This window comes from Sylvia atricapilla, chromosome 3 (assembly GCF_009819655.1).
Source record: "Sylvia atricapilla isolate bSylAtr1 chromosome 3, bSylAtr1.pri, whole genome shotgun sequence".
Lineage (NCBI taxonomy): Eukaryota > Metazoa > Chordata > Aves > Passeriformes > Sylviidae > Sylvia > Sylvia atricapilla.
Window position 1 is genome coordinate 111,469,084 of NC_089142.1, and position 21,721 is coordinate 111,490,804.

Below are 21,721 nucleotides of genomic sequence, written 5' to 3' on the forward strand. Positions count from 1 at the left end.
AGTTCAGCTGGAAAAGAACAGAGGCCAAACAATATCTTGTGAATGGATGTAACTGAGGATGGATTTAACTCTCATAAAAAGAACCACTGGGAATGTAAAGTGAAGGATAACAATGCTGTACCTATTTGGTCAGCCTTTTCTATGTAACAGAGTTTTAAATATTATACAGGTGCCCATAGTAACACTTTAACCTCTTCACAAGGGCTTCTTATTTCTGCTCAACAGAAATGTTCCACTTACTTTAGAACACAAAGATCCAAACAGGCATTGCAGATAAAGAACAATATTCAGCATATGTTCTTTAGGTGACACTGAACCCGCCTCCCCATCCAATTTGAAACATATCATGGAGTATTTAGACAGCCTTATTTTAGGGACCTAAATTTAGTTCCTCTGCATAACGCTTCAGAAGAACCTATTTTTGTCCCATACTACACAGGAAACTTTAAGTTCCTCATTCAGATGCTGTAATTACTCTTGCCCTTACCCCCCAAATAGACAAATTATCTGTAAAAGAGAAGTTTATGTGACAGGGATGTTTCTGAGTTGCCTCTTTGGCACCTTCTGGCACCAGCTTTGGATGATTGACCAGTTACGAAACATGGGGCTGAGGGAAAGTCTGAGGATCCTCATCAAAAAGCAGCTACTCCTCTTTATTCCTGTAGTGAGGCTTTGTGAGATTTGGGGGGTCACAGACTTGGACAGGTATGATACAGGTAATATGAAGCTCCTGTTGGATTGGCTATTCTTTTCCAAACTGTAAAATCATAGAATGGTTTAGGTTAGGATGTTTAGGTTGGAAAGGAGTTTAAAGCCCATCCAGTTCCACTGCCTGCCATGCGTAGGGAAATCTTCCACTATCCCAGGTTGCTCCAAGCCCTGTCCAGCCTGGCTTCCAGGACACTTCCAGGGATGGAGCAGCCACGGCTTCCCTATGCCAGGGCCTCCCCATCCTCACAAAGAATAATTTCTTGTGTATATCTAATCTGAACCTATTCTCTTTCAGTTTGAAGCCATCCCCCCTTTTTCTGTCACTCCAGGTCCTCCATTTTCCTTGTAGGCTCCCTTCAGGTACTGGAAGGGCCTCAGGTACTGAAAAATAAATAGAAATCTCTCACTCAAAAATTATCCAACTTTTAACTGGGGTGGAAAAGGACAGATGGGTCACTAAGGGAAACATCTGTGCTAAGTAGTCACTGGAGATCTAAGGCAGCAGGAAGCAAGGTTGAGTGACAAGATTCCCAAATCCCTGTGCTAGTGCTGGTAGCTGGCTGCCCTCGGGCATCATCCAATGAAGGCAACATGTGAACAACCCCCAGCATGACCCATGCCACTGTCAGCACTCAAAGTTTCTCATGAATGGGAAGATTGTGTTTTTCTCACAACTACACCACTTGGATTCATCAGTTCTCAGGAGGCAATGCCAAAACCAACAGGTGGCTGCCGCATTTGGGTTGCTGGCAATTTATATTCCTCCTACTTAATAAGAGAGGAAGAAGCTGTTGATGTGAAGTGGCACAGATGGGTCCTGTGTTGTGAAAGCCCCGTCCTTCATCATCTGACTCAGGAACCAAATGTGCTCTCGCACACTCCTGCAGCCAAAACATATTGCAAACTTGAACAACACATTTATTTTTGACTCACTTGGCAAAATGTATCTTTTTTTTTTTCTCCCCTCTTTTTAAAGAGCAGAATGGTGGCATAGCAGGGAGGGGAAAGGATTAGGGTTTTTTAAATAATTACTAAATGTAATTAGTAAATGAATCAACATGCAGAAAATATATTCAAAATGCAAGTACTACAGGTACACTTACTACTGTAATTATGAATAGAGTAGGAATCTCCTCTCCCCTTGTTTCACTCTGAAAATAGGAATAGATCAGATGAGTTGGTAAGGATTACTGTCAGAGGTGCTGATGGCATAACTTGGCATGTTTTTTTTTTCCCAAAGGGTGAATGTTTAATCCTGGTGGAAGGCATTCATGTGTCTGAGGCCAAGGCTGAGAAGGAAGCTTGTGGCTCAGACAGAACAGGCTCCCTAAAGTCAGAGGTGTTCATTCACATGCCAAATACTCCAAAACTCTTGAAAAATCAAGGCTTAGTTTTAACTTGGGTTAGAAAGAGCAGGAGTATTTTTTTATAATATGGGTACAAATCAACAGAACACCGCTGTGAAGCTCCTGATCTATCTGCCACCTTCAATTTCAGAAAATTTGGCTAGAATTTTGATTTTTTTCCCCTTCCAGTCCAAACAAACTCTGCATGCTTCAAATTGGACAAATGCTTTCCCACATTAGAAATGTCTGAACAAATCACCAATGTGATTATCAAGAATTGCCTCTAAGTGACAGAAAATAAATAAATTTAGACTTTTCAGTATCAATGCACACGTATTTTCACTTACCCTTTTCCCTAACCATAGATACTGTTTTTTTATTACAGCTTTTGGGCCAATTTAGCCTTGACTGAATTGGTGATAAAACTATTCATTTCATATTGTTTATTTCTGCTTTCACCAGAAAAATGTTCTACCAAGATGTATTGCATCCCCACAGAAAGTTGACCATGAACAAGCTTCACTTTTAATTCAAGCCAGAAAGGTCAGAGATTCATCTATGAATTGTTTTGCCTCATGCAGATATGAGGCAACACAACTGTAAAGTCCCTGTGAAAGATGGCAACAATTTTAGTGAAGTCCAACTATTTTGTAATCATGTAAAAGTTGATATGTGTGATCCACGAGATCATGTGATAGAAAATCTTCTAGGAATGGATGGGTATTTCAGAAGGATGGGACACTAAACAAAATCGTCGTGCTTCCTTTACTAAGAATACAGTTCTAGGAGGATGAAGAAAGCAGACGATGTAAGTGCACTCCTCAGGAAGATGCCATGATGCCTTTGCCTGTCAGACTTAGGTTTTCTGTGGTATTTCTCCTCTCCCTGTCGTGTTCCAAAATTTAGTTAGCCTTTTTTTTTTTTTTAAATTTTAAGCAGAGCTAGTTTAAGCATAAAGATCCGAAAACAGGATTTGCCGTTGTCAGTAGCTCTAAATCTAATCAGTTTGCAGCTGTTGTACGGCCACGATGTAACTCTTGAGGGTAAATTCAATTACATTAGGACAGCTGGAGATAACAGCTATCAGTGCTGTTATTACATAGCCCTCAGCAGTTTATCCCACATCCACGGCCCGCGGGCGAGCTGTGCGCTCCTGACTAGCGTTATTATTGCAAATAAGCCTCTTAGGCAGCCGCGCAATCTGCTATCAAACTCCGGGGCTAATTACAGCACCGCCGAATCAATTAGGTGGGCAAAGACCTCGGAGACGATCATCGAGTCCAGTCTATGGCCCGACACCTCCCTGTCAGGAGACCACGGCACTGAGGGTCCGGTCTGCCCTTGCCCCTCTCCAGATTGCCCCGTCATCTCCAGCACCCGTCCCATCTCCACCTCACACCGAGAGTGTTTTTGAGCGAGAACCAATGCTTGATTCCCTCCCGACGAGAGCAGCCGAGGGGCGAGTCTTTTCACTCCGAATTAGGCGTCCAGGTGGCGGCAGCTTTGGGAGAAGGACCTTTTCAAAAACCGCGAGGCTGCAGAGGGCGAAGCCTGAACTGAGGCGGGCACGGCGGCCCTTCCGCCCCCTCCCTGCGGCGGTGTCCCAGAGGACCGCAGGGACAGCGCGGCGGCAGACCCCGGCCCCGCGGCCCCCGCCCGGCGCCGTGCCCGCCGAGCGCCCGGAGCCGCCCCGGGCCCGCCTTCCGCCGGAAGTGAGCGGCGCGGAGCCCAGCGGGGCGGGCGGGGCGCGGCGGCCGCGGTCACCGGCCCTCCCCGGGCAGCGCCGACATGGCCCGGCTGCCGCAGAAGGAGATCGTCTACAACAAGCTGCTGCCCTATGGCGAGCGCCTGGAGGAAGAGGCCGCCCGCTTCTTGGAGCACATCAAGGGCAACCTGGCCCGCGCCGTGCAGCTGCAGGAGCTCTGGCCCGGCGGGCTCTTCTGGACCAGGAAGCTCTCGACGTGAGTGCCGGGGCGGGACGGGGAACGGGGCCTCGGGCTGCGAGCGGCGCGTCAGTCCCTTCCCTCGCCGAGCCGAGCCGTGCCGAGCCGAGCCGTGCCGAGCCCCCTCGCCGGGAGCGCCTCCCGCATAACGGACCCGCTGGCGCCCGGCCGGGCCGGAGCTCCCGGCCGCTGTCCCGTCCTTGCCTTACACAAGGCCGGCGCTTCCACATCGGAAACGAGGACAAAGCTGCCTCCGGCCGCCAGAGCTCGCCTGCCGCCTCTCAAACTTAGGAATTCTACCACTTAAGCGCTTGTGCGTTTAACTCGTGCTTTTATATTTAATACGTGTGTATTTTTAAATGCCTCTTCGGCCACCTGTTTTTCACCTCTCCCCTTCTTAAGCAAGTTGTGGTTGATACAATCTCCGTGTAACTTCTGCTATAGGGAAACGGAGTCTTTCTCAAGACAGGCAATTTGTTGGGTCAGTGTTGGCAGGATTAAATTCTGGCTTAATGCTGTGTAAACACCACCAGTGCCCTTGATATCTTGGCTGTACTCTGGCGTGGGTAGTTTGTGCTGGTGTTTTGGCCGTGCTGTGTGTGCTGGCAAGGTGGTTTTTATACAGATAAACTCGCGGCGATTTCATAGATAGCACCGAGTACTCCATAGGTTTCTTCTCTTGAATTTTACAAAGTACACTTGACCCTGTTTCATTCGGGGCACTCTGGCACTGGATATGGCATCATATGACAGTGAGTCCTGTAGCTTTTATCAGTAAATTCTGTGGATGTTTATCATGTTTATTGCTGAATGCTGTGTGTGCCTTCACAGACAGCATTTCTTCTGTGCCAGAAACAAGGTACGTGTGTTTTGAACCGTTTGGAGAACTCACTTACAACTTCTCTCCTTACATAAGTTTTTTTTTGTTTTTACAATATCAATTGAGAATTTAATATACACGTGTCAGTGGAAGCCTGTTAGATACGACTGTACTGGAATGTAAGTGTCCTTCTGTTTCCCAAGAGGCAATAATTCTATCTGTTCTTAGATAGAATTACGGTGGTGGTTGCAAAATGACTCACGTGTTTGTGTTATGTGACAGTTTGAACCTGCTTGGAACCCGCTCAACACTGCTTCCCTTCTCACCGCCCCAGCCATCTGCTAACTCACACTGGGGTCAGTGGTACCTGTTGCCTATACCTGTGGTGGAACTTCCTTTTCCCCTCGGGTTGAAATAAACTTAGGAGTCCTGCTGTGAGAAGGATGAGCTTTAGCTAAACAGGCTGAATAGGCGCAGCAATTCATTCAAAGTGTGCTTTAGAATCACCCTGTTACTCACTCTGTAAATGGCAATTGCTGTTACCACTTTAGGCTCCAGGGCAGTGAATTTGGCCTGTTGGGAACCGCTGCTGTGCTGCTTTATGAATCACAGAAAGGTCAGCAGGCTCCAATTTGTGGTTTTCCACCTACACTTTGAAGTTTGAATTCATTGTGAGTGTTTGCAGCTTGTCTGATGCCTGTTAGTACCAAGATTTTCTTTGTGGCACTTCAGATAGAGGGAGGCTCTGAGTGTGTTTGGTGTGGGCAGGGAAGGAAACAGTGGGCTTGGTGTAAAAAATAAGCCGGTGTAATTAATGTTAGAGATGTGCTGCTGCTCGGTTTGACACGACAGAGTGCTTCTAGGGATAAAAGGCTGAGACAATCGGAGTTATTCAGCCTGGGAAAGGGAAGGCCCAGGGCAATTTAATTGTGGCCTTCCAGTACCTGAAGGGAGCAGACAAAAAGATGAAGAGGGACTATTTGTAAGGGCCTGGAGTGCCGGGACGAGGAGGAATGGCTTCAAATGGCCAGAGGGCAGGGTTAGATGGGATATTGGGAAGGAATTCTCCCCTGTGAGGGTGGGGAGGCCCTGGCACAGGCTGCGCAGAGAAGCTGTAGCTGCCCCTGGATCATTGGAAGTGTCCGAAGCTAGGTTGGATGGAGCTTGGAGCACCGTGGGATAGTGGAAGTTGTCCTTACCCAGGGCAGGGGTGGCACTGGATGGGCTTTAAGGTCCCTTCCCCCCCAAACCATTCTGTCATTCTGTGAAATACAGTAGCAAAGGTTCAGATTTAGATTAAACACTTCCAGCCCTGTGGTGTTCATGACAATAAAATCCAACTTATATTGTCTCTTGATAGTCAGGATTCGTCTCCGAATTGATTTGCTCCCTTTTTCCCTCCTGAAAAAAGGTATAATTAATAAAAAGAAAATGCTCAGAATCTTCATAATGGCATGATGGCTGGTTAGGTTTGTTGCCAATGTCTGAATTGCAAAGGCTGGAATTCTTGCAGTATTCTGTGAAATAATTTATGTCTTTATTTATTTTACAGATACAAATGTTAATACAAATCGGGGTATGTGTACATATGAATGAGCAAAGCAAACACTGGCATGCAGATGATACACCTGCAGAGTTACACCTCCTTAGCTTTTTACAGCTCTGTGCCACAGGAGAGAATGAAAGTGAAACTCAGATTTTTTTTTTTTTTTAATTAAAAATTTGAGTACTCTTTCATGGTGACAGCTGAATTGTGTATTTTCATACCCCCCACAGCTAGAACCATGACTTGCACATACTTATCTTCAGACCAGCTGTTTCAGCTGCCTGATGTCACAAACTGAATAGGGAGGGGGGAGAGAAAAGAGACAAAATAGGAGTTTAACAGACATAATGTCTGTAAGCTGACTTGAATAATTCTTTTATGGGTCATTTTCTGTGGTAACACCTGGTTCTTTTGGGATGTGTGTGTAGACTGTGGTGAGAGAACTTCCTCTGCTGTGAGGAGAGAACTTATGATTTGGTGAGGCTTCTGAATCAAGTAAAACTTGTCCCAAAGACTGTCAGTGAAATCTGCAATAATTGCTCCAAGATTCCTCCAGCTTTGTCTGGTAAAAGCTTGTAAAATACTAACCAGTTGTGAAAGCAGAAGAGTGAATCCTGGCTTGCCACAGCGTGTGTGGGAAAAGCAGGTTACATCAAAATAATTTGCTTAACTGGTCTTGCTCCATAATTTTTTATGGTCTTCAGGTCAGCAGTATGCATTGTCTCAACTTCTCCCTCTTTCATGATTTATAGATTGTTCTAAAAATTAAAAAAACCCCTAAACATAGTCAGTAAATGAACACGTTGATGTAATACAGACATTTCATGGTTATTGTAAACGGAGTTGACTCTGCAGCTACGCAAACACACAAATGCCTTTCTGTGCTTTCTGCTCCAGCAGTCAGGGGTGTGGGAAGGTGAAGGACTCAATTGCTGTCCCTGACAATGTTATTTTATGTTCTTGTCATGTGTGGACTTATAAAGTGAACATTCAACTGTCTTGCTGTAAGGTGTGGAAAAACGCAGGTCAGCTGTTTGGAAGGAGAATGACAGGATAGAAAGTTACAGTGAGGATGGAAATGTTTCTGTGGGACTTTGCCAATTATTTTAATCACTATTCCCTAAAAGTCTTGTTTGACATCTTTCTCTCGTCTTTATCAGGGAAACAGAAGCTTTCTTTGGCTGCACGAGGGATGTGTGTGCTGTGTACACGTACATGTGATTGAAGCAGTCCTGCTGAGCATGATTCATTGCTTTTCACATCATTTATCAGAAACTGAGCTTTAAACCAGTCATGATCCTGTCCTGTGTGTTAGGAGATGCAGTTGGAGAGCTGGAAATGTAGGGGAGTGTGCTGTTCAGCTTCTGGAGGAGAGCTAATTTTTAACTGTAGCAGAGCAGCCAACTTTCTAGGGCAGTTTAGGATGGCCACATGATATGATATGATAGTACACCTCCTAAAAATAGGCCTATTGTACTTGTGGAGGGAGAGATTGGATACCCAGCACTCCGAGATTGGGGAATTGGCTTTATGGAGGGTTTTTTGGGTGTGTGGGGGTTTTGTTTGGTTGGTTTTTTGTTGTTGGTTGGTTTGGGTTTTGTTTTTTGTTTTGTGGTTTTTTGGGGGGTTTTTTGGGGTTGTTGTTGTTATCTCCAGAGACCTTGTACTCTGTACAGAAAGGCTGGAGTTGGATACAGAGTTTTCACTTCTTAATCATGTTTTCTATGTTATGTGGGTGTGTTTTATTTGTTGGTTTTGGGGGTTTGTTTCCCATGTAGCTGAATAATGAAGGACAGTAATTTTATCCTTTTTGCAGGATAAGAACTAATACAACCTCAGAGGAATCAAAAAGGCAGTGGATTTAAGATTTCAGGTGCCATCTCATATTATCTGCTTTCAGAAGTGTTTCTTTTATTTTGCAATAATTTAGTTCTACAATTATGTTTTCCCCCAATAACCCAATCATCCTGAAGTGACACCATTTCTATGATGAGCATTATCTGTCTGATTAGGCCCTGAACACCCTTCAGAGTTCATGAAGTTCTGCCTATGTTCTTTTATTTAGTAATGGTGATATTTCATCCTTTCTGAAAGGGACATTCTGAAAATATTGCGGTTCCCCTCTGACAGATTTTTCTTTTTTTAATCTTGAGGAAAAGGCTGAGCACTCCTTTCTAGAAGTATTTATTTTCTGCCACTGCCTTAATGCTCAGCTGGATTAATACAAATAATTGACCCCTTTCAGATCTGCCTCCCTCCTCCATAAAGAAGCTGTAAAATATGGGAGCAATTTGGCATCAAGTCCTGCTGCTTGGGCATAGTGACATCTTTGTGTTCAGCACATTTCTGTGTACTTTACTCCTTTCTTAATTAACTAGCATTTTTTGTAGCAGAGCTGTTGTTAGCAAATGTCATGAAGGAGAAGCAGCCAAACATTTTATTTTCAGTTATATATAGCAATGCTAGGAGATAAATTGGATCTCTGTGTTTCTTTGCAGTTGAAAGTTATTTTCTAGGCTTCTTCAGTTTCTTTTTGGTGGTTTTTTTTTTGTTGTTGTTTTGTTTTTTTATCACACATGTTTTACCCATTTTTTCTTTCCCTGAAGATTCTTTTTGCATGCCTTTTTTAGGCCTATGAAAAGTGTAGGTGTTCAGCTCTTGGTGGTGTAATTCTGTAGGCAGGTAGTGTCTCTGGCCAATCCGGATTATTTAGGATCCTGTGGTGGAAAAGTGGGTTATCCTGTATTTCGTTTGTAAGTACGTACAACTTGTTGAAATGAACACTTGTGAAAACACTGCCCATCAAATGTAAACATCCCACCTTGAACTTGACAGGAAAAGGGAAGTGGAAAGCAGCTTTCTTATGAATCTCTTAAGAATAGTCAGAGGAGTAATAAAAAGGGAAGTTGCCTCCCAGTGAACAGTAATTTACAGTGGTGCCCCAGCTAAAATGCTCTGCTAGCACCCTGTAGAGGTTTTGCTGGTGCAGAATATCTTTCAAGACTTGAAACATGTTTCTTTTTTTCAATCTCAACTTAAAACCAGCAAAGGCTCTTCTGGAGTGAGTCTGAGGGATCTACCCTTGCTGAAGGTAGTGGGACACACTACTAGGCAAAGCTCAGTGTTTAAATCAATTGTTCATTCTTACAGGAAGCTATTGGATTTGGGCTTGGCTTGATACTTTTTGGTTTTTTTTTTTTTTTTTTTTTTAGCTTCTGGATTGTGTCCTCTCCATGAGGTTACAGTGTTTGTAGAATCTTAGAGGGCTGTAAATTTTATTTGATGATTCTCTTCCTGTAATTGCAGTTGTAGGTCTTCCTTTGGTGTGTGTCTTCAGGTTCTTACTTGCTGGACTTGAGAACCAGTTTTGTTTTTGTTTTTTTTTTTCACTAAACAGCAAATCAGAGAGATTCTAGCTCAGGTCTTAGATAAAATGGGATGTTTTAAAATCTTGCTGACTCCCCTTGTGTTTGGTTTGCAGATACATCCGACTATATGGGAGAAAATTCAGCAGGGAGGATCACGTGCTCTTTATCAAACTGTTGTATGAGTTGGTGACAATTCCAAAGCTGGAGATCAGCATGATGCAGGGATTTGCACGCCTTCTGATCAACCTGTTAAAGTGAGTAGAGATTTCTGCTGACTGTGGAAACTTCGTCTGAGAACAGTTGATCTCTTGCTCAATATTGTACCTTTCATGTGCAGAGTTCTTATAGGTTACTTCACTTATCTGCCCTTTACAGTGCTGGTGATTAAAGGGTTCTCTTGTGCAAATGCCATTCAAAGCTTTAGGAGTGGGATGAAAGTGGAAGAATGCCAGTTTTCCCCTATCAAGAAAACCAAGCAGCTCAGAGAGCCAAGAATTAAGGCTGAATCTCATCTAAGTAGAAGGTGAAAACTGGCTTATGACTCAATAATGTTTATTTCACTTAGTTAGTAAAAATCTTGACAGAGTCACTTGTGCTGAAGGCTGCTGGAGGTGAGCCTGGTCCTGCCTAGCCTTCCTGCAGTTTGTGCCAAACTGGGAGCAGGGATAGGGGTATTCCCATGTGCAGTGTGTCCATGTCAGTGTTGAATCCTGAAGTGCTTGGTGTTTTGTTTCCTATTAGGAAAAAGGAACTGCTTTCCAGGGATGATTTAGAGTTGCCATGGCGACCACTCTATGAAATGTTGGAAAGGATATTATACTCCAAAACAGAACATCTGGGATTAAATTGGTTTCCCAAGTAAGTTCACATTTTAAAACGTTTGATCCGCCATTAGTACCTGCTTTAAAGTACTTTGTAACGTGCTGTTAATATCTGGAAGTTGATAAGTAGGAATTATTCTTGTTTCTATTTTCAGGAGCCACCTTTCAATAATTGCATGCAGGGCTACACTGAATCATGTATCTCATTCTGCGTGTGGCTTGTGTTTGTCATACTGTTTCTTTCTTTATGAATGTGATTGATTTTTAAATGCGCTGAGACAGAGGTCTTGCTCAACTTATTTAGGGGTGATAATCCACAGTTTAATAAATTTAATATGAAATATTTAACAGCATTATAGTGGTTTAACCCCAGCTGGCAACTGGGCCTCGCATGCTGCCTTTCCTGGTGTGACTGGGGAGAGAACTGGAAGGGTAAAAGTGGGAAAACTTGTGGGTTGAGCTAAAGGTGGGTAGTAATGTGAAGAAAATTAACTTACCCTAGTCAAAACCAGCACAGGTACTAAGTTAAATGTATGCTGTTCTCTTCTGCAACACAGTAAAGTTGTAGGGAAAAAGATACAGATGCTACTGTCCTTCAATATTTGTCCTGTAATCATTCCCACGATCTGGAATCCAGGTATAAATCAGTCTGCACTTCAAGAAAAATGAAATATTTTCTATAGGGAAAACACATATTTACTCAAAGTGATGCCAGGATAGAAAGAAATAATTTTTTTTTCCAGTTAAGAATTACAGGCATGTTCTACTGATTTTAAAAATGAAAACTTGTTTTCTTTGCTCTCTCTGCAGTGTCAATCCCTCTCCATTTGTAGATTTTCAGAATTAAAATTTTCATAATTCTCCCAGTCAGAGAAGGTCCTGCTCTATAAATTACAAATTATAAAAGATAGCACATGGATAATGTATTATCTTTGGTTGAATTAAAACTTTATGTGGAGAAGTGCAGGTGAAAGTGCTTCATTTCCTCTTAAAAGAATAATTTTCTGAATGATACTGAAGCACTGCCACTGATTCCTAAGGAGAAGATCCTATTGCTGATAAGTAACATGAACAGGAAATATATGCATCATTTCAGGCTGAATTTCTCTTGTGGCTGTGTGCCTGAAAAAAAATCAGTTTGCTAAATGGAATTATTTTGGTAAGTGTAGGTAAAATGTGAAAGAGCAGAGCCTTCCTTGGTTTGTTTTTTTGTTTTGTTTTGGTTTTTTATTTTTATTTTTGTACCTGCACACCATGCTGTGGGGCAATGGTGTTGAGTAACTGCTCACTGTGTAGGGAAGAGGGAACTTTTCCAGGAGAACAAAGGACATTAAGCAGAAAGGAAGATTTCTGTTGTGATGATCTGACTGAAGCATTCAGCTTTTATTAACTTTACTCCATGTCAGAAACTCCATGCAGTGCAATTCCTTCTCATACAGTGCTCATCCTTTTTTGAGGGGTATCTTTTTGGTGGAAGTCAAGGTTTAAAAAGCTGATTTGTAGCTGTTTAATTTATCTCCTGTTTTAATTGAATTTTATTTTTGTTTGCATTCAGTTCATATCGACCAGGCTGGTCTTCACCTAAAACATTTGTGCTTAATGTATTACATAGGTGGTAAGAAGAATTTTTTTTTTTTTTTGAGCTCTGGCCAATGCCCCTTCTGCATGTTCTGTTGGACTGTAACACTGTCACACAGGTGGAATTCTGTGCATAAATAATTGCATTTTTGGAAGGCCAATGTTAACCTGACACCACTCGTTATGAGAATGTTGCACTGGATGTAAACCTTGCTAACTGGGGACCCAGGCAGAGTGTGTGGAGTGGCTCTTCAGGGCTCTGTTCTCGCTAATTTAACCAGCAAATATATTTCAGGGGTTTAAATGAGAGCTAAATTTTCCATTGGAGTAATTATTGTGTGTGATTGTGGATAGAATCACCACTGGTGCAGGAGCACATTACGGAGTAAAGGTACCTTCCTCTTAAATCTGATGAAATTGTGGAAAGTGCTTTAGCAGTGAGGTAATGGCTTCTGGAAAATCCGCCCAGCAACAACCTTGAGGCTGTGAAGAGTTTCTGTGTCAAGAGTTCACTATGAATTTTTGTAGGCAAACAGTCTCAGGAGTTCTGGTGTATGATAAATGCAGAAGACTAGTGGAAATGGTGGTGGGATTGCAATGGGGTTTGCTTTGTTTGGATTTTTTTAAGAAACAAGGGACTAGTTGTACTAATCCAGTGAGAGATGGAGATCACTCTAGCTAGGAGATCACTAAAATAATTAGTCAAACTGTAGCTGGTTGCTCTTTCTATTGTCTTAATTTAATTTAAGTGGTGGAGTGTCCACTTCAGGATTAGACTTTACCTTTGGGCCTTCTGAAAAACTGAAATTTATCTTACTACTTTTTGATAATATAATAGTCAGGTCTCTCATTTTATATGTTAATGATTTTAACTGAAACATGTTTCTCTGTGTAAATGCAGGGGAAAAAAACCAATTTGCCAGTCAGTATCATCATACCCTTTCCTAAAGAAGGAAGTAGTGCTGAAAAAGATAACAGTGATAGGTGTTAAAAGTGGTGTTGGGTGTTCTTTAATGTATCTCCCCAGCTGCATTGTCCTGTCCTTTCTTAACAGTCCCCTTAATGGGAATATTCTAGGATGTCTCCTGTAGCTGAGCTGTACTTGAACACTCTCTTGAATGGATACAAAATTGTCTTGCTGTTGCTTTTTGTTTTCTGGCTTCCTAAATTTCTAACCAAAAGAGAGGAGAGAACATCCCAGTCTTCCTCCTTTGCTCTCTCACAGTGATAAATGCTGAGATCTGACTAAAAACTCGCTAATTTAAAAAATTTGTTGATCTCTGGCCTCAGTGTTTGTTAAAATTCCTGTCCTTCAGGTTTTCCTTAGTGAGAGCTGGCTTGAGTGCAGTGATAGTCTGGGGAGAGCTTGTTTGTTTTTGTCACCCAAACATTTATCATGTGAATTTTTAATGCTCTGAAGGAATGTGCTGGTTCATGCTTTATTTATCTGCTCTTGAAACAACTGTTATCTTTTTTCCAACTCCTTCAAGGACAATATTCACTTGAACCCAGGATCTTCCTGAGCTTCTTGCAGAGTTTGGTTTTATTTTTGTTTAATAACTGGTTGGCCGTTCCACATTTTAGAGTCAGTTAGCTTGAAATTTTCTTTCTGGGAGAGATGCTGAGTTGCCTTTGTCACTGTTGCATAACATATACATAATTTTGCATCTTCTAGGGCACTGAAGCTGTGCTCTGAGGGCTGAGTGGGCTTTTGCTGGCTTGTATTGAGTGTTGAAGGGAATTGGTGATTTATCAATTTCTTTATTTCTCCTGGCTGTAAACTCCTGGCATCAGTTTACTTCATGTAGAACTGGAGAGACAATAGTACATGTTCAGTATTTGTGTGTCTCAAAATTAATTGATCTTGGTAAAATTCTAAAGACGATACATTTGTATCATTTTTTTCAGAGCAGAAAAGCGTTGTTTAACATTTGTTTGGGATGATGAATGAAAGGGTGCAATATTTCAACTTCTAGAGAAAGCATATCTAAAATATGTAAGAATTTTTTCTGCCAGAACTTTTTTTTTTTTTTTTTCATTCAGGGAGGATTTTTGGGTAAAAGTGCAAGTTTTTTGGGTAAAAGTGCAAGTCTTGAGGTGGTTGTGTAATACATGGAAGGTTTGAAGAACGTGACAATTTACTACCTTTGTGCTTGCATTGGTTGATCACTCTCTGCTCCCCCTCCTTTTTATTCTTTGAGTTTATTCTGAGATTTAGTCTTTTCAAAGGTTTGATGGCATCCTGTGACAATAGGTGTTGAAATGATTCCCAAATAAGTGTTCTTGCTGTGGATGAAAGCACTTTTAAAATCAGCTGTTACTTGGGAGGGACTCCAATGAAACAACCCTTGATTTACAGATAATTCATTTCTTCTTAGAACCACTGGACAAAGCCCAAAACCACATTGAAAAGGACAAATATGGTGTTTGAAGCCTAAAAACAACAAGTTGCCTTTATTTATCTTACAAATATTCATGAATTGCACAAAGTCATTTTCCTATGTTTTCATCTCCCCCAGAAGTCACTTTGCTGGTTGTTCGTGGACAAAATGCAGGATGTCACTTCCACGAAATGATAGTAATTCTTCACTTAAATGCAGGAAATATGGGAGTAGTATATAAAAAATAGGACCAAGAGTTGAGCAGAGCAATTTTAATGGTTACAGTTAGGTCTGTGGAGAAGGCAGTTAGCTAATGCATGTTCAAAGAAGTCATCTAATTGCATCAACATTGTCTTAAGCTCTGGATGGAAAGGTCAGCAAATGGTTGTTTATTTTATGCTGTCTCTGAAATTTAGTAATATATTATTCCTAACATTTCCTTTTCTCATTTCAGTTCTGTAGAAAGTGTTCTGAAAACACTTGTGAAGAGCTGCAGACCGTAAGTGTTTGTTTCATGATTTTTTTTTTTTTGTATCTTTAATATTAATTTAGGAAGGAGGGAAAAAGTGTTTAAAAGACCCCACTTTACCCATCATTGCTTGGCTACTGTTTAAAAGTTTAAGGTGGAGGGTGGAGGCTTTTGTGGGGTTTCTTTTTCCTTTTTAACAGCCTTGGCTGCAATAATTCTGTTGTATAAGAAATGTATCTAATATGCATTTTAAATGCTGCATTGCATGCATGCTTAGTGTGTTTTAAAAGAAATTAAATCACCAGCGTTCCTGTAATGTTTCTATAAATGATCCTTGTGCCTGAAGTGATTTTTTTTTTTGTGTGTGTAATATTGCATCAAAAGTGAGTAGTAGTTGTTTGATTTGGACCAGCCTTCACAGTGAAATGGCTTTTGCATTGTATAGATTCTATTCTGGTTCAACAAGACAAGAATCTTTTTAATTTGTGCTCTTAAAATGATGCACCACAATGTCCTTGATTTACCTCTGTTTTGTGAAGGTTTTTGGAGGTGAGGGCTGCCTGCCTACGGCCCCTGGGCACACAGTTTTATTCTAAGACGAACATTTATGACAAATTAATAGCTGGTTTTCAATATGCTTAAGGAGAGCCAAACTTTAAAGCCAAATCTGTGTCCATTCAATGGTTTCCTCATTGTCAGGTATTTCCCAGAAGATGCCACTGCAGAAATGCTGGACGAGTGGAGGCCTTTGATGTGTCCCTTTGACGTGACCATGCAGAAGGCCATTACCTACTTTGAGCTCTTCCTGCCCACCACCCTTCCCCCTGAACTTCACCACAGGGGTTTCAAGTAGGTGTCACTGAAGAATGCTCTGTTCCAAATGCAAGGAATCATCTTTTACAGGATGATTTGAAGTCACTGGTGGCTTTCAGCAGCATTTTTGGCAGGAGTTCAAGACGGAAAAACTGTCAACCTGCTTCTTTGTAACCTGAAGGAATCTTAGTCCCTCTTCCCTACTGAGTAAAGCACACAGCAAATCAAACTAAATTGAATTAAATGGGGTTTGTAAAGGTGCATTTAAGTGCCTGACTGGTGTGGAGGGTTTGCATCCTTGGTCTCAAGTGAATTCAGAAAAGGAGCTAATGACACTTGTGACCACTGATCAAAAGGGATAAATTTCACAGCGCAAGGCAGAGGGAGATGAAGTGCCATTTGTTTTTATCTGGTTTACCTGTGTTGGGATGGCAGAGCTGAGGTAGATAAGGAAACTCCTGGAGAAGACAATTGTGTAAAAGGGGGATCAAAAAAGAGTCAGAGGAGAAATAAAGGAAAAAAAGCAAGTACTAAAAGTCAGACTTGGGAATATGCTGTGAGCGGCAAATTGATAAAGTGATTCTCCCTATTCTTGCTGGATGAATTTAGGCGCAGGTGAATTCCTGCAACCACCTGGCAGAGTGAGGGATAAATGTTCAGTAAGGGAGCTGCTTTCTCAGTGTTAAAATTGTTTTGCCTCTGTTTTATTTCAGGCTTTGGTTTGATGAATTTATAGGCCTTTGGGTGTCAGTTCAAAATCTTCCCCAGTGGGAAGGGGTAAGTATTTGCTTCTCACCTACACTGGAAGAAAACCTCATTTAAATATTCCTACAATGTTCTTGCAAGAAATTGAAGCCAAGCAGTGATATAATGGATTTTTTTCCCTTCTGCTTTAACTAGTACAAGAAAGCAGAGACAATTTCATTATTGTTAGCAAGCAATTACTGTCTAAATAAATGAGACTGCAGTTGTGTTTGGTGAACATTGTCTAATGGCCACCTCAGGCGACTTTTCATTCCAGCCTTGGGAATGCTGGCATTTTCCAGACTGCCTGCTAATACTTGGAATTATGCAAGGTGCAGTTGTGATTTCTAGAAATTCCACTTCTGTCCTGTCTTTCAATACATCTTGGGTGGTCCCTAATTTTAGGTGGTGGCGTTTTGCCTTCACTGCAGTGAGCTGCTGTCGACTTTGAGATACAATAAAGAACCTGTACTCTTCTTGGCCAAATATTCCCTTGGGCTGTATCTTCCAAGGAACATAGTCTACCATGTACCTGTGTGCCCCTGCTATGTGTCTCATGTGAGGAATCCAAAGCTGAGAAATTAAAACCTCCCTCTGGAGGCAGCCCCAGCAGCAGCTCAGGTGCTGCTGGTGTCAGCTGAGCTGTGCCTTGGTTGTGCTGCAGTGAAACTTGGCCTATCCTGTGGTTTTTTTCCTGTGCTCAGTATGAATATAAGCTCATTTGCCATCTGGCTCTTTTTACTAATCTCCTGCCTGGGTACACAAGCAGAACTTTTCCGTGTCTGAGGAGAAAGCTGATTTCCAAATTGCTGTGGTCACACATTCCATGGGTCTTCCTGCCTTCCATCAAAAATCCAAGGAGGCCCAGCACATGGCAGTTGTCCAGATTCAAACACTGGTGATGCCAAAGCTGGTTTTGAGATTCTGTGTTTGCGTCTGCATTTTTCTGATGGTTTCGTCCCCCCCAAAAAAATCATAATTCTGTCTATTCCTTCTGACAGAACTGTGACAGCCTGCACTTGAATATCATAATTTAGTTTGTTTCTGTCAAACTGTGTAACAAATAATCATCAGCGTTCTTTCACAAGTTGTCTGATATTTTTTCCATCTTCCACTGTATTCTGACAGTTTGCTTGCTTTTTTTCCCAAAGCTTTCACTTCTTGTTTGCTTTTCTGTGATGGCCACTTCCTAAAGTCAGGTTCATTCCATCAGGCTGGGATGCAGTTAATTAGACACATGGGTTCTGACTCTGCAATCCAGTTTAAGCCTCTGTATGCTGCAAGCTTTTCCTCAGCTTGCTTTGGCAGGAATTAGGCTTTCTGTTTGAAGGGGAGCTGTAGAATCAATTCCTTTGTGTGCATAGTAAGGATTTTTTTCAATGGGGGTTTCCTCATACCAAATGAAAAAGGCAGATCAAAGAAAATGTGACCCTTGTCTTCAGGCTGTGTCTATTGTCCTGAATTGAACTTGGGCTTTTCCAAAGCTGTCATGTCCTTCGGCCTGAGAGGTGACCTGTTCCTCTGGGCTCTCTGTCTCGGAATTAGGCAGGATTATTTAAGGCCCTTCCTTTTGGCTTTGTCATAGCTTCAAAATACTGATAGAAGCATTGAGAGCCTGGCAGGTCTTTCCTGATTTGGAGAAGCTCTCAAAAGCAGAACTGGTGGATGATGTGCTTTTCATCATCAGGCTACAAGAGTGAGACTTATCTGCTTTGCTTTTTTGGTTCAGTCCTAATAACTGTCTTTCCTGAGGACATCTTCCATCTTCCCTTTTGTACTCCTGGGGCTGTCTTCTGGTGATGGAGTGTCTAATTCTTCATGGGCAGTCACAGACTGCCCTCCCAGCTGACAGCTGATGCCTGTGACCTTTACAAGCCACTGATGGATTTAAACCAAAGCACACAAATGTGACAGCCAGCAGCACACACTGAGTAGGATGGATCCTGCAGGAACTAATTGTCCTAAACAGCTAAATATTGGGAAAACTAGATGGATGAGTTGGTGGAATTTTCTTCTATGTCTCTGTATAAATGCTATTTTAGTGAAACATGTCTTGGTGGTTCTGATGGAGTGAAATCTCCCTTCCCAAGTGCTTTTAGTGCCACGGATAGCTTTTATCTTGTGTATGGGAAGTAGCTGGAGGGCTTTGGATCTTTTATTCTCAGTAAATTCTAATGAATATTCCCTTTTTTCTGGTTATTTTCAGCATCTTGTCAATCTTTTTGCTCGCTTGGCCACTGACAACATTGGGTACATAGACTGGGATCCATATGTACCGAAGGTAACAGCGCTCATTTCGCTACATGCCTTACTTGCCTTGCTTGGTGGGTTTGGTTTTTTAAACCACCTTTAGATTAGAAAATTAATTTATGTCAATGTTTGTTTCTCTTCCTGTCAGATTTTTACTAGGATTTTGAGGAGTTTAAATCTGCCAGTGGGAAGCAATCAGGTGGTTGTTCCAAGATTCTTAACAAATGCTTACGATGTAGGACATGCAGTCATGTGGATCACAGCCATGATGGTGAGTAATTACTTCATAAAATAAAACAAAAATGAATGCAAAGCTTTAAATACATATTTAAGATGAATATTTGTTCTGCTGAGCTCACTGCAAAAGTGTGGGTTTTGGCTTTTTTTGCCTTAATTATATTATCAGGTCCATCATTCCACTATCAGTGTGGAATGGGGCTGGAAAGGTTTGTGTCAGAGCTGCTGCCTGTGGCATTTGGGAAAGGAACTGGCACCTGTTTTAGTGTGAACCTCAGCAGATGGGATGGAGACAATTTGCTCTTAGTGCTGAGCTGAGGATGGAATGTGATTTGCTGCTTTGAGGTCTTGCTGTGGGGAGAGCACACCTGTGCCTCGTGCTGCTGTTATGTGTTCATTTTATCTTGGTCTGTGTGATAAAATTCTGTGGTTGATTTGTTTCAGGGTGGACCAAGTAAGCTGGTGCAGAAGCACTTGTCGGGTTTGTTCAATGGCATTGCCTCTTTTTACCATCCCTCAAACAATGGGCGCTGGCTGGTAAGTTGAGTGCTTTGGGTGTCAAGACAAGAACTTTGGCTGAGATTTCAACTGTCAGCCCTCTGTGCTCCAGATCATCTGTTGATGTGTGGTGCTTGGAGCCTTGGATAATCAAGAGCCACGATGGCACTGTCGTTCAAATCATACTCTTATTCTCCAAATACAAGACAATACTTGTCCAGAACAAGACTTCTAACTCGGATGTAGCCAGGAAAAAGAAGTTGGCACTTGAAATGAGGCTGGCACACACCATAAGTACTACCTGTGTGATGTCACTCTTTTCTTACTGGCCTACTGCCTCCAAGTTATGAAAATCTAACATGGGCCTTGGGGCAACTTGGTCTAGTGGAAGATGTCCCTGCCCGTGGCAGGGGCTTGGAACTGGATGAGCTTTGAGGTCCCTTCCAATCCAAACCATTCTGTGATTCTATTAAACAGAGCAAAAAGGATTTTTAATGCATTATCTAGTTCGAAATACAGGTTTCTGATGGTGTAACTAGAGGAGTCTTCTGCTAAGGAATGTAAGAATCTCCCTGTGATAGCTGGTGGAAAATAGACTAAAACAGAAAGGCTGGTCACAGCAGTGCCAAGGGACCTTGTTCTTGAAGAGGGTATTTGCTTACATGTGAATGTGCAGAGAATGCTCCCAGAGATGTCCTGATTATGTAAATTATCTTGATTCTTGACTGTATAATTTTTATGTGATTTTCGTGACTCTTTAAATCATAAGGCACAGTGCTGGCAGCACAATTACTGATATTTTGGGAAATGAAGTTTAGTGACAAATTGTGAGCATCATATTTTAGAGCTCGTCTGGGTGTTCCTTTGTTGTGGTTGTATAATTCCAAGATCTTGGCTTACTCATTTTTTGTTGTGCCCTGAGCAGCTCAGGTTGTGCTGCTGCTAAGCCACTGACCAGCATTTCTGGTCTGTCCCCAGAGCAAACTGATGAAGCTGCTCCAGAGGTTGCCCAGTGGTGTGGTGAGGAGGCTGCACCGCGAGCGCTACAAGAAGGTGACCTGGTTAACTCCTGTCCCTGAGAGCCACAAACTCACGGACCAGGACGTGACAGACTTTGTGCAGTGCATCATCCAGCCTGTTCTCCTGGCAATGTTCAGCAAAACTGGAAGCCTGGAGGCTGCCCAAGCCCTGCAGAACCTTGCACTGATGCGTCCTGAATTAGTAATTCCACCTGTACTTGAGAGGTAAGTTTTGGAGGAACATTGCAACGCCTGTGTGCCCTTCCAAAGAAATAAATAGGAAAAGCAGGTCATATTAAATAATAAATTAATTGCTTGCTGTGAATGAATGCCTGCATTGAGAGGAGCTGCTGATACACCCTCTTGAGCAATCACCTGAGTCAGAATGGGAGCAAGGGAGAACTCGATTTTTTTAATTAATTCAATTTGTTGTTTGGTTTTGGTTTTTTTTTAACACCTGGCAAGTGGCATAGTTCAGGGAGCTGTTGACAGGTTGTGTACTTTAGGGTAGGCAGTCCTCTGGTGGCTTGCATTTCTGGGAGCATTTTGTATCAGATAGTTGGTGGATCAGCTGAAAAAGCAACTTTGCATCCTTTATTCATACGCCACCTGGTAGGTTCCAGCTACATGGGATGATTGTGTAGAAATAAAGATATATTTTATATTTCTGTTTGGTTCAGAGCATGTTACAGGTAAAATCACTGGCATTGCTGACTTTGTAATTGCCAGACCATGTGCCCTGGTGAAACACATAGTTTGTACTGGTTCTAATGCCTTGATGCCTGAAATTCCCAAAGAAAAATCATGCTCCTTTCTGCTCCACTGAAAGCTTTCCTCCTAGACCCCACCTGTGTTCCCTATGCAGCCTTTTGTACTTCAACAAAACAGCAGAGGAATGAGTTTGATTGAAGAGCCCTTCCCCTGTTCCACCCCTCCCTGACTCAGCTGTTTGTAAAGACTCAATAAATCCACTCTTCTACAAAACATCCCAAGCCCAGCAGTTCCAAGCAGGACAGCAATGCTGGGTAGAGCTGCCCTTTCTGTTCTGAGAGCAGACCCAACGTCTGCTCTGTAGTTCAAACCATCCCTGGAATGTTTGGCTTGGCTGCAGTTCCAGATTATTTGGGTGAGCTGTGCTCTGGGTGACGTAGGGCAGGGGTAACACTGTGACTCCTGT

General features: G+C 42.2%; 1 protein-coding gene across 2 annotated transcripts in view; it reads left to right on the forward strand.

Moving 5' to 3' along the window:
- Nucleotides 1-3,774: 3,774 nt before the first annotated feature.
- The window catches only part of PSME4 (proteasome activator subunit 4), a 44,015-nt gene continuing 26,068 nt past the window's right edge, over nt 3,775-21,721 (forward strand). The window contains exons 1-10 of one of the 2 annotated variants that reach the window (XM_066316621.1): nt 3,775-4,018; nt 9,848-9,988; nt 10,476-10,592; nt 14,969-15,013; nt 15,683-15,832; nt 16,510-16,573; nt 18,747-18,821; nt 18,939-19,061; nt 19,472-19,564; nt 20,504-20,769. In XM_066316621.1, coding sequence (XP_066172718.1) covers nt 3,846-4,018; nt 9,848-9,988; nt 10,476-10,592; nt 14,969-15,013; nt 15,683-15,832; nt 16,510-16,573; nt 18,747-18,821; nt 18,939-19,061; nt 19,472-19,564; nt 20,504-20,769 — 1,247 coding nt within the window. In that variant the 5' untranslated portion in view covers nt 3,775-3,845. Of the gene's footprint in view, nt 4,019-4,056; nt 4,314-9,847; nt 9,989-10,475; nt 10,593-14,968; nt 15,014-15,682; nt 15,833-16,509; nt 16,574-18,746; nt 18,822-18,938; nt 19,062-19,471; nt 19,565-20,503; nt 20,770-21,721 lie in introns of those variants that run through there. The other variant, XM_066316623.1, reaches the window with a different exon arrangement.